Genomic DNA, 12,485 nt, shown 5'->3' with positions numbered 1-12,485 from the left:
TGGTCACCGATTGGGGAAGTTTTCTATATAGAGGGAGCAAGTAGTTACAAGTAGGACAGTGTGGCTTTAAGTTGGACTTAACTATGGCAGGTCATTCATGCCACTGTTTGCTCTCACCGTTTACTGTTATTGGTCTCTTAAGGGACGTACAAATCATTAGTCGCAAATTTTTTGATAATTCATTATTGAAGGAAAAAATGTTAGTTAAAGATCATAATGGTTAGAGCAACCCGTGGCATGAGTGGCCTGCCATAGTTAAGTCCAACTTAAAGTCAATCTTAGTCTTCATGAGATGGGGCGTTGTGGCATGCGCCTGTAATCCAGCTAAAAATTGAATTTACAAACTGATTCAGCCGAGGACGCAGGATCGAAACTGAGTCACGTTAAAGGTCGGTCCCCAGACGTAAATAATCATATCTGATCGATACACGTCTGTAAAAACCAATTACACACACACACACACGCGAAACACTCCCCTGGTCGTACGATTACATTGTGAAAGAAAATCTGGAAGCTTGAAAAAGTTCATTAAATGGTGTATAATGTAACGTTAGGATTCATCAAAATTATAAGAAATCGACTCTGTCTTGCTGAAGTCCGTATGCACTGCACACAGAAGTAAGTGTATGGAACAATGTAAAGACGTGGCATGAAGGTTTGCTCCTAACACATGAATTATTGTGCGTCATATTTCGAATATGAGGCCTCTTTAAGATATTCTTCCTCACTAACATAAAGAAGAATGACAAAGCACAGAGATTAATTGTTCACCTTCCCATAACTCGACCTCTTTTTTATCAGTGTTTCACCAACATGTTTGTTTGAGCAAGCTATCTGGGGCAAACAAACACCTTAAAGGGATTCGGTAACTTTGTCTCTGATTCTAAAACAAAATTCTGGATTTAGCTCATGCTGCAATGATAATTATAAACCTTTAGGTCAGTCAGGAACCCCATGACTTTTACAAGCCGATCGCCTGTCTGATTATCAAGATATTTATGATTGGAATTACAAATTTTGAAACACGTTTGCCAAACAGTTTTCATAACTATTGGGGAAAACGAGTATGGTAAAACCGGTCACTCAAAGGTTTTTACTTTTTTGAGGCACTTCTTGATCATTTTGAAGCGCAATTTTTTTAGGGCTTCAATATTACACCATTTCACAGACACTGCATAAATGCATGTAACCAAAGTTGGTAATAGCAGGATTTTGTGAAACTTACTCTACTAGTGACATGTATCTGTTTACAACTAAATAAAGTGAGAAAAAAGACATATTTACCCTTTCAAATTCGATGAAGGAATAGCTCAGGGAGTCTCCAGTCACCTTGTCTTTAATCACTTCACAACTGTTTACGAATAAAAAAGAGAGAGCGAGAGACAAGCATGGAAATCGGTTAGACATTTTGTTTTCTTTGCAAATCGATGAAGCAGGCCTAAAATGATGCACATTATTAGGAGAATAGTAAGAACACCAAAGGTTTGTAAAAAAAAATAGATATGTGTAGACCTGTTTACTAATTTTATTCATACCACATGGACAAAAGGATCTCTCGACAACTACATTGCTTGTCAGTGGCTTGCCCGACATAGCAACAACCAATGTATGCAAAGCAGGTGAAGAAAATGGTTGGTAAAGCAAGTAAACAGGGCATTGTTTCACGATACCGTCATAAGTACAAGTTCACCGACATCCCATTGAAATACGTGTTGAATTTAATGTACGCACTCCAATGGGATGTCAGAGAACTTGTTCTTATGACAGTTCCGTGAAACGATGCCCAGGTCAATTGGGTAGATGATTGCTTTTCATGAATAGAATTATAAAAAGATCTACTTGAATTTATTCCCAGGGGGGTGTTTCACAAAGATCCGAAGTTGAACTTATCTCTATTAAAGTTGGACTTAACAATTATGGAAAGCCATTAGCATCTTTGAAAATATTTGTAAAAGTTATTTTAAAAGGCATAAAATGTTGATTGTAATCAATCATATTTTCTATTATCATGGGAGATTTCATGTTCTTGATGTGGAATTCATGAAAAGTCTAAAATGCTTGAATTTTTGTTTTTGAACATATTTTTTTTCAAGGCTACAAATGGCTCTCCATAATTTTTAAGTCCAACTTAGAGTTAAAGATAAAGGTGAGTTCTGGTAACGCGATTGCATTGTGAAAGAAAAGGTGTGGAATGGATCAGAAACAGTTGATCATGTAGCATGTAAGTATGAGTAAGTATAAGTCTGGAGTCATCAAAATCATCATAAATTTGGCCGAGTCTTGGTAAAGTAACACGCACTGTACACAGAAAGCTATATATGGGACAACACACATGGTGTCGGGGCTAGTACTACCTTGATTTCCTTGTCTTTCTATGCTCATTACTCAGCCAGTATACATTGTCTTCCAAAATTGTTTGGCACATGTCATTTATTTGTAATCTTGAACATTCAGTGTAAGTTTCGTTTGATTCTGTGAGAATTAATTTTCTTTTTTTTACCAAAACTGGAGTTTATCTTCAAGTTCTACTTAGAATCTTTGTGAAACACCCCCCTGGATTACCTTGAAATCTTGCCAAATCTTGAAAAGATGATTTCTAGATCCTCGGAGGTGGTGAGAGGATTGAGCTTGCAAACAAAGAGCACGTTCTCTGGAGGTTTCACATCCGCATCTGGCAGATCACCGATCTAAAAAGGGAGGTCAAATAAAACTGAATTTTACATGGCGAATGAAAGCCAATACTAAATACCTCATTTTGGCACCGGTGTTGCTTGTTTGAGTACATTTGATCATTTTGATGTCAAAAGACGCTTAAGACTAGAAGGAGAAGTCAATAAAACAATGCAGCAATTTTTTTCTCTACTATATTGCGCATATTGCAAAATTTACTGAGATAAAGAGGGATAATACAGGCAGATATCTCTCCCACCCCCCCCCCCCCAGAGGTGTTAAAACCAAGCCTGATAGACCATCCCCACATGGAAAAAAATCAATACATGTACGTCCAATTCTTTTCTGAAAAGGTTTATGAACTTTATTCTTTTCTGAATGACTTACTATTTCCATTGCCCCCCCCCCCCCATTAAAAACTAGATGGAACTTCGACTGCGCGCAGTCAAAATGATGCCTCCGTCATAGAGCAATTTTACAAACCAAAACAGAAGAAATTGTTCAAATTCAAGTTCAATTGTAATCCATCTGTCAGTTCTAATGAGAATGCGTTCACAAGCTTTTTTTGCATACATAATGAGCCCATGACCTTTGACCTCATGACCCAAGAATCTACTCAGTTCATTGGCTCTGCAAGATACATACATGATCCAAGTTTGGCAGGAATCCATCAATCTGTTCTAATGATAATGCGATCACAAGCTGTTTTTGCATACATAATGAGCCCTGTGACCTTTGACCTTTGACCTCGTGACCCCAAAATCTAATCAGTTCATCGGCTCTGCAAGATACATACATGACCAAAGTTTGGCAGGAATCCATCAATCGATTCTTCAGATAACGCGATCACGAGAACGGGACGTACGGACGGACGGACGGACGGACAACCCGAAAACATAATGCCTCCGGCTACTTCGTAACGGAGGCATAAAAAATTGACTATATTGAAAAGCTGTTTCAACGGTGCCCCCCTTCCCCCAACCACCCCCTCACTGACAAGGGTCAAGATATTTTAAAGGGATCCGGTAACTTTGTCTTAGATCCTTTAAAAAAATCCTTGATTTAGCTCATGCTACAATGATAATTATAAACCTTTAGGTCAATCAGGAACACTGGCGTACCTGAGGGGGGGGGGGGGGCAAGGGGGGCAGAGTGCCCCCCCTGACAGGCTCCAGGGGGAAAAAAAGGAAAAGGGGGGAAGGGGAAAGGAAAAAAAGGGGAAAGGAAAAAAAAGGGAAAGAGAAAAAAAAAAGGGGAAAGAAAAGAAAGGAAAGGAAAAAAAAAAAGAAAAAAGGAAAAGGGAAAACAAGGAAGAAGAAGAGAAAAGGAAGAAAGAGGGGAAAAAATGGGGAAATTATTTTTTTAAAAACCATGGCCGTATGCACCGGGGGGGGGGGGGGGGGGGGGGAGGCATTCGACCCCAGATATTTTGAAAACGTACAATTTTTTTCCTGAAAATGTTTAACAAGGCTCACAAGTAGTGAAGGCCTATACCAAATCCTTCAATTCAACTTTGAAAATGCAAAAGTACCCTCATGACAAGTTTGGTCGCTCGAACTCCCTTCACTCCTTTTGCTTTTGAGTTTCTTCAAAAACTTTTCATGCATCTTTCCCCCTCCCCCATCAGAAAAATATTCAGCATACGGCAAAGAAAGAGACAAATTAAAATAGGAAAATATAAGTGATAATTATAACAAATTCGATACTCTTCGCTGGCGCGAGCTGCTTGCTAGCCTGTTTTGTATTAATTGTTTTCACTTGCTCGTCCTCCTGAAAAAAGAAAAGGATTAGCACTGCCTAGAATAAAATTGTGTCTGCCCCGCCTGACCCCAACCTGCAACCATGGTAACCATAACACCCAATTTATGTACCAAATGTTACTAAAAGAGACTAATTCATTTTTTTCTCGCTCGCTACGCTCGCTCGCGAATAAATGAAATAGACATTGCTTTAAAAACAATTGTGCCCACCCTTGACCTGCAACAATATCATTAAAAATGGAAGTGTTTTTTTCGCCCTCTCGCCACAAAGGAATTGATATCATGTTAAACGCGATTGCGCCCATCCCGACCTGCACCAATTATACAAGTTTATGTATTCATTTCTATTAAAAGAGAATTGATTTTTTTTGCATCGCTATGCTCGCTCACCAAAATGGAATTGACATTTCTAACAAAATATGTGCGCCCCCTTGCCTGCAACGAAAATCCCAGTAAATAAGTACCGAACGTTATTTTGAGAGATATTGTTTCCTCGCTCGCCAGAATTGATGAATTGATTGATTTTAGTGATTGATACATGTATATGAGTTGATATGTTTTTTGTTTACCCTCTCTTGCTACGCTGTCTTTACAATTAACATGCTCACCCCAACCTACAACAAATTACCAGTTTATAATTATGTACCAGACGTTAATCAAAGAAAATTTGGTTTGCTCGCTAGCTTCGCTCCCTCGCCAATATGGAATAAACATCACCTTAAACATGATTGTGTATAAAGCCCCGACCTGCAACAAAAAACCTGAAAATTATGCACCAATCATCATTAATTTTGTTTTGCCTGCCCACCAAAATGGGATTGACATTGCCACATTGGCTTAAACACGATTGTACCCACCCCCGACCTGCGACAATGAAACAAAGTTTATGTACCAATTCATTGAGGACAATTGAACCACGTTTAATTGGTAATAATTACAAAAAGAAGCGATTTTTTTTCTTGCTCGCTACGCTCGCTCGCCAAAATGAAAATAACATCGCTAACCTGCCCGCCCTAACCTGCAACAACTAGTTAATAATAATTTACCAAACATTATTCAAAGAAGTTTTGGTGTGCTCGCTCGCCAAAACGGAATTAACATCACCTTTAACATGATTGTGTAAGCCCTGACCTGCAACAAAAAAGCCTGAAATTTATGAACCAATTATCATTACAAAAATTTTCCTTGCTCGATCCCTACGCTCGCTCGCCAAAATAGAAATAACATCGCTTTGAATAATCACGTCCCTGACATGGATCAATGAAATCAAGTTTATATACCATGTTCTCACCGTAGAGAAGTGATTTTTTCGCTCGCTCGCTACGCTCGCTAGCTCGTGGAATTATGTGCCAACCACTGACCTGCTACAATATCATTAAAAAAAGAGAAATGTAGGGGGGGGGGGGTGGGTTGCCTGCCCGCCAAAATGGGATTGAAATTGCCTTTAACACGATTGTGCCCGCCCCGGATTGCAACAATGAAACAAGTTTTATATAGCAATTTATTAGAGAAAGGTGTATTTTCGCTCGCTAGCTAAAATGGGTATAACATCACCCTAAACACAATATTGTTCCCGCACCCGGCATGGGACAATTGGACCAAGTTTAAGTGGCAATTATTAAAAAAGAAGGGATTTTTTTTCTTGCTCGCTACGCTCGCTTGCAAAAATGAAATTATCGTGGCTAACAAATGAATGTGCTCACCCCAGACTTGCAACAATACCGGTTTATATACCAAGCGTTACTTAAATATATTTTTTTTCCCGCTCGCTCGCCAGAAGTGAAAATTAGCATCGCCTTTTTTGTTTTGTTTTGATCGCTTGCCCCCCCCCTGACGGACTACCCCAGGTACGCCACTGATCAGGAACCCCACTACATTTACAAGCCGAACGCCTGACTGATTATCAAGATATTTATAATTGAAAATAGAAATCAAATTTTGCGTTTGCCAAACGTTTTTCATAACACTACAGTCTATTGGGGACGAGTAATGTAAAACCGGTCACTCAAAGGTTTTTACTTTTTTGAGGCACTTCTTGATCATTTTGAAGCACATTTTTTTTAGGGCTTCAATACCGGTATAACATTATTTCACAGACACTGATAACACGTAGGGCCGTGCATCTCAGATTCAACATTGTTAAATGATCCCTTTAACACTGGTTTGACAACTCACCATTTCCAGGATATGTGCATTGGCAGTGGCGTCTTTCTTCTTTTCTTCGCCTTCCAGCTCCTCTTGAGTCTTTCCGTCGTCGTCTTCAATGCTTTCATCGGCTCCTATACGTCCACTCTGCAAACGGCACAAACAACAAATACAAAACAATGATGATACGAACATCACAAAACATCGCCATCATCATCATCATCATCATCATCATAACAACTACCAGTACATAACAATTATGTTTTACAAATGTAATGCTTCCTGGGAGAAATTTCAGTTGTTTAAAACATATTTGTGGCTTACACCCAGTAAATAAAGATTGATTGATAGATCTGTAATTGAAAACAAGTTGAAGATAATGATGAAGACAAAAGTGATGACGGTCACAACAATGATTATAATAATATTTACATCAATAACAACAATAATAATGATAATAATAATAATCATAAGCTTTACTAATAATAAATAAATAATAATCCCGCAAAGAGACAAACATATAGTCAATAGTTCATGAGTGATATTCGTTACCCTGGATAACGGGCCGCATAAATTAATTGTGTTCAGATTCCCATTGGTTTACGTGTTATAATTTTCTTTGTGTGAGCGCGGACACCATACAGTGCTTTTTGTCTGTGATTCCCAAATGATTGAAACTTTCAGTCATTTTCAAGTGAAGATAAACAGACAGTTTCTCAGATTTTCTGTGATGTTTTAACCAATCTTTACTCAATAAAAGTATTAGGTAAGAATTCTTGGTAGATTTTTGTTTCAATTTTGCTAAATGCTATTAAACTCATTTAATTTGTTTTGGAGGCATACAAATATTAATAATAATGATATTAAACAATAACACCATCCCCAGTAATGACAACAAGAAGGCCCATAGCAACCATCCTCGCAATAAATAATGGGTCATCAGAAAGGATATAGCAAGTGGCTCTTTAGACTACTGAGCTGTTCTTTTGTTGGCTGTGGGGACTGAACTGGTTTCTCAAGACCTTAAAGTTGATATTCATTGATTTTAAAAACTAAATTTATTTTCATTATTGCAAAGTTGAAACTTTGATTCGACAAGGTTATCAAAATTCAATGCTTGGAAACATTCGAAGTAATGATTATTATAAATGACAAAACGCTTAAATACAGCCCCGGCATAGCACCGGAAGAGCACTCCGAACGCGGCTGAGATGAGTGAGATCACAGTATGGACATGACTTGCACAAGCAGACGATGCCCCATGACATCTCACACATTTTCAGTGCCTGTGTTTTCATCTTTTCTTGAGTTCTTTCTCTTACTTCACTACCGTCAGGCTAAATGTATAATCTATTGCCTCACTCTTAACCCCGCGCATGGTTTTATTTTGATGACAAATGCAGTGATACAAAAATAAAGGAATCTGTCGCTTGTAAACAAAATAAGACGCCATTGTATATTCAGCTGCACACACCGGGGTATGTTAGGCGTTTCAAGAGGGAACAAATGCCGTCCTTAATATCATTCCAGGGGGTTTTCAATTTGAAAGTCTGGTTTCTTTGATTGTTAATTACCCCCTATCCTGTGTATTCACAAGCAAAAGATTTTAGTTATCAGAATCGGGTCATATCCCCTTTTGAATGGTTTGACATGCCATTACATTTATATACACTAAACTCATTATAATTTGACAAATAATAGCTTTGCAATTATGTTCATTCTCTATGGGATGTCGTCTGCTTAGGCAGTGTTGGTCCACATAGTGACGTCATTAAAACATCGTTATATTTCCGGTGAATCTCTGGTATATCCCATCTGCTATGGAGGTGGTTGTATTTGTATTTTGTATAAATCACCCGATATGTAGTTGACCTATAACTTGTACGATGGCCATCTGTTAGATTACCAGTTTCTAGTCAACCATTAGTTGACATATTTGTGATTTTATTTGAATTTCACCTTTAAGATCTTCAAACAGATCAACAAAAATCTCCAAGATCTAGAAACTTCAACCCTGGACTCTAACCCTAACCCTTCAAGGTCATCAAAGAGGTCACCATCATCAGAGCAAATGTTTGATTACCAGAGAGGATGTAACAAGTGGCTCTTTAGACCAATGAGCTTTGAGATGGATAAATACCTCTAGCTCAGGGGATCTGTCTGGTATCTCAGACCTTTAGGATCTTCAAACAGGTCATCAGAGATCTCCAAGATCTATGAACTTCAACCCTGGACTCCAACCCCAACCTTAACCCTTTAAGATCATCAAAGATCTTCACCAGAGCAAATGTTCGGTTGCCATAAAGGGTGTAGCAAGTAGCTCTTTAGACCAAGGAGCTTTGAGATGGGTACATACCTCTAGCTGTGCTTTAGTTGGCTCAGGGGATCTGTCTGGTATCTCAAGACCGTCAGGATCATCAAATGGGTCTTCTAAGACTATGGTGTGACTGATTCTATAAAAGAAAGAAAAAGGATAGCTTAAATGGAAATTCACCCTTACTAGATACTTGATCTAAAAAGGAAGGAGGTAGAAAAATCAGAGAAAAATCATCATCATCAACATCTTATCATCATCTTATCATCATCACTATCATCATCATCATCATCATCATCATCATCACCATCATCATCATCATAAATCATCATCATCATCTTATCATCATCTTATCATCATCACTATATCATCATCATCATCATCATCATCATCATCATCATCATCATCATCATCATCATCATCATCATCAATCATCATCATCATCATCATCATCATCATCATCATCATCATCATTACATCAGTTAAATCCCTGTTTTTCTGAGTAGGAACTTACCTGATATCCTGGTAAGGTCTATTCCCCTTGTCGCAGAATGCTTCATTGATCTTGTCTAGTACGTCGAATCCTTCCGTCACCTCACCAAACACAGTGTGCTGACCGTCAAGATAGTCCAGATCCTCAGCCAAAGTCAGGAAAAACTAGAGGGCAAGAAAAGCAAGGGTTCATTGAAGGAGGTCACGGATCGGCCTCATATTGAGCTATCCAATCATTTTGAGTATGCCCGATGATAATTCTATTTCAAGGTGGGCTTTGGGGGGGGGGGGGGATCCTGATATACATGTTTGTAGTATACAGAGCTGCCAACCTCCAGAGCAGAAAATCAGTAATCACATACTTCACAAGTTCACAGCACTCGCTACGATAAATCATATTTAAAAAAAATATTTAAAAATTTAAATCCGTAATTTGAGACAACATTCCGTAATGATCGTTAATTTCTGTACTAATTACAGGAAATCCATACTAGTTGGCAGCTCTGAGTTTATCACATTTCGCTAATACGGGATTCAGTTGAATTACTGTTACATGCTTGAACAAATCGTATACACGCAGCAAAAATGATAGGCCAGCTTCTGGGACGCCATTCCAATTGGGGATTTTTCAGAGCACAATCTTCTAGCTATTGAAGGGCACATTCTTTTTGGTTTGGAAGAAGAATATTGCTTTAACATTGATATGGTTCAGGCTGCATTGCGCACAGCTGTAAAAAGATGACATACCCTAAAGAGCTACATGTATAGATACAAACCTAGAATTTACTACTTCTTATCATCATTATTATGAATCTGGGCCCCTGTTTCATTAAACTCGCCATCAATAACAAGTTATTATAACTGTTATAACCTACCGAAATCAAGGAATCTGTTGGTTGAGAGCTAGTTTGTCATAGAATTTTAGCATTTCTTATTGATTACAAGTTATGTGAAACAGAGCCCTGGGGGGTGTTTCACAAAGACTAAGATCGACCTTAAGATGGTTGCTATGGCAGGCCATTCATGCCACTGGTTGCTCTCACTATTGGCCTCTCAATTATGATTTTTAGATAATATTGTTTCCTTCAATAATGAACTATCAAAACATGTATTTTCTGTTGATTTGTGACCATGATTTGTATGTCCCTTGAGAGACCAATGCCAGTAGATGGTGAGAGCAACCAGTGGCATGAACAGCCTGCCATAGTTAAGTCCAACATAAAGTCGATCTTAGTCTTTGTGAAACAGGGCCCTGGTCATGATAAGTAGACCAACCTGCGATCCGTGCATGTTTTCTCCGTTGTTGACCATAGAGAGTGCCCCTTTCTTTCTGTGTTTGATCCTTGGACTATTCTCCATCTCAAAGTACTTGGCTTGATCCCCGTACAGCTTGCTGAGTTGTCGAAAGAAAACAAAAATCAACATTTAAGCAAATATACATGTTTATCGTCCCCGCCCGCTTCATTTTCTTTTCTTTTTTTAATTTTTAATTTTTTAAAGAAAAAAAAGAATAAAAACACTGCTAAATTGGATCTGATTTTTTAAAAAAATTAAAAAAAATTAAATGCCGGCGGCCATCTTGAAAATAGCCTGACTCTCAGGGAAAATGTACAGAGCGGCCATTTTGAGCGGCCATTTTGAAGAAAAAAGAAAAGAAAAAAAAGGGCCTCCTCCTTCCTATTTTCAAAAAGGCAGGACGCTAAACATGTTTTTTTTTAAAATTTGGCCTAAAGGTACTACATGTATGTCCCTTTTGCAGCCAACATCAAATTCTGTAGAACTTTGCAGGAATTATGAGTATGTCACATACATGTACGTCTTATCTGTGAAATTTAAACGTTAGTAGTATCCTAGTATTCAAATTATGCAAGGAAACCCGTTTAATTTCTAGACTTCACTGTCAGACACTATTGAGTGACTGACTGCCAGAATAGGTATTTTGGTATTAATATCGATTTTTCTTTTAAAATGGCAAGTGAGGGACATGATTTTATTTCATTGCTCAGGGAATTCCATAGAATGCATCCAGCATATTGAATGGTAGATCTTGAGAATTCCCTCTTAACTTGTTGACTGGATTCTCTCATTCCTATAGGCTTTAATACAGGGACCACTTGGTTCCAGTAGGCAAAGGGTTAAAATCTTGAGAATTCATACTCAATGCTGAAAATAGTTTTCTAGCAAGAGCAATATTAGAGCATGTTAATTGGGAAAAATAAAAATAAAAATTGAATCTTACTTGCTATTTGCTGACTGTAGTTAAACATACATGTACAGTACATGAACAATGAAGAACAAATGTGGAGAAAAAAAATAAATTCAGCCATCTTTTCTTTTTTAAAATTTATTCAAACTATACATGTATATCACTATAGAATTTCTACAGTGATTTTGCTTGGGAAATAAACTTTTAATGAAATTTTATCCTAATATAATATCATTTTGATCACTACATATAATGTCTGCTGAGAGCCATAAATATGTCGAAACTACAGGTATGTAGAAATGAGCTCCTGAAAGACATCGTTTAACAATGTTAAATCTGAGATGTATGGCCTTACATGTTATCAGTGTCTGTGATATGGTGTAATATTGAAGCCCTATTAAAGAAATTGCGTTTCAAAATGATCATGAAGTGCCTCAAAAAGTACAAATCTTTGGGTAACCTGTTTTACCATACTCATTTTCCCCAATAGACTGTAATGTTATCAAAACCGTTAGGAAAATGCAAAATGAAATTTCGATTTTCAATCATAAATATCTTGATAATCAGACAGGCCATTGGCTTGTAAAAGTCATGGGGTTCCTGACTGATCTAATTGTTTATAATTATCATTGCAGCACGAGCCAAATCCAGGATTTTATTTCAGAATCTGAGACAAAGTTACCCGATCCATTTTAAAATGCCCTTCTGGCTCTCAACAGACAATTTCTGTGTCAATTACCTGAAGATAGAAGCGCCACCTTTCCCTGTTCCTGTTGGATCTCCAGTTTGAGCCATGAAGTTTCTCTGTAAGGAGAGGTCAAAGGTTAAAGTTCAACGTACTAACTAAAGCAGACTGCTGCATTGTCCAAGCTCATTTTCGTTTCTCCTATATCTGCAG

General features: G+C 37.8%; 1 protein-coding gene across 1 annotated transcript in view; it reads right to left on the bottom strand.

Annotated features, from left to right (window-relative positions):
* LOC582336 (peptidyl-prolyl cis-trans isomerase sig-7) overlaps positions 1-12,485 on the bottom strand; it is a 33,186-nt gene that overhangs the window by 8,707 nt on the left and 11,994 nt on the right. The window contains exons 3-9 of the mRNA XM_030994529.1: positions 12,327-12,391; positions 10,657-10,774; positions 9,404-9,546; positions 8,932-9,028; positions 6,606-6,722; positions 2,563-2,687; positions 1,285-1,351 (exon numbers count right to left, since the gene is read on the bottom strand). Coding sequence (XP_030850389.1) covers positions 1,285-1,351; positions 2,563-2,687; positions 6,606-6,722; positions 8,932-9,028; positions 9,404-9,546; positions 10,657-10,774; positions 12,327-12,391 — 732 coding nt within the window. The remainder of the gene's footprint in view (positions 1-1,284; positions 1,352-2,562; positions 2,688-6,605; positions 6,723-8,931; positions 9,029-9,403; positions 9,547-10,656; positions 10,775-12,326; positions 12,392-12,485) is intronic.

The sequence above is a fragment of the Strongylocentrotus purpuratus genome, unplaced genomic scaffold (genome assembly GCF_000002235.5).
Source record: "Strongylocentrotus purpuratus isolate Spur 01 unplaced genomic scaffold, Spur_5.0 spur5_scaffold_21, whole genome shotgun sequence".
Lineage (NCBI taxonomy): Eukaryota > Metazoa > Echinodermata > Echinoidea > Camarodonta > Strongylocentrotidae > Strongylocentrotus > Strongylocentrotus purpuratus.
Note: the sequence above shows the minus strand (reverse complement) of the source record. Positions and strands in the feature narration are given on the sequence as shown.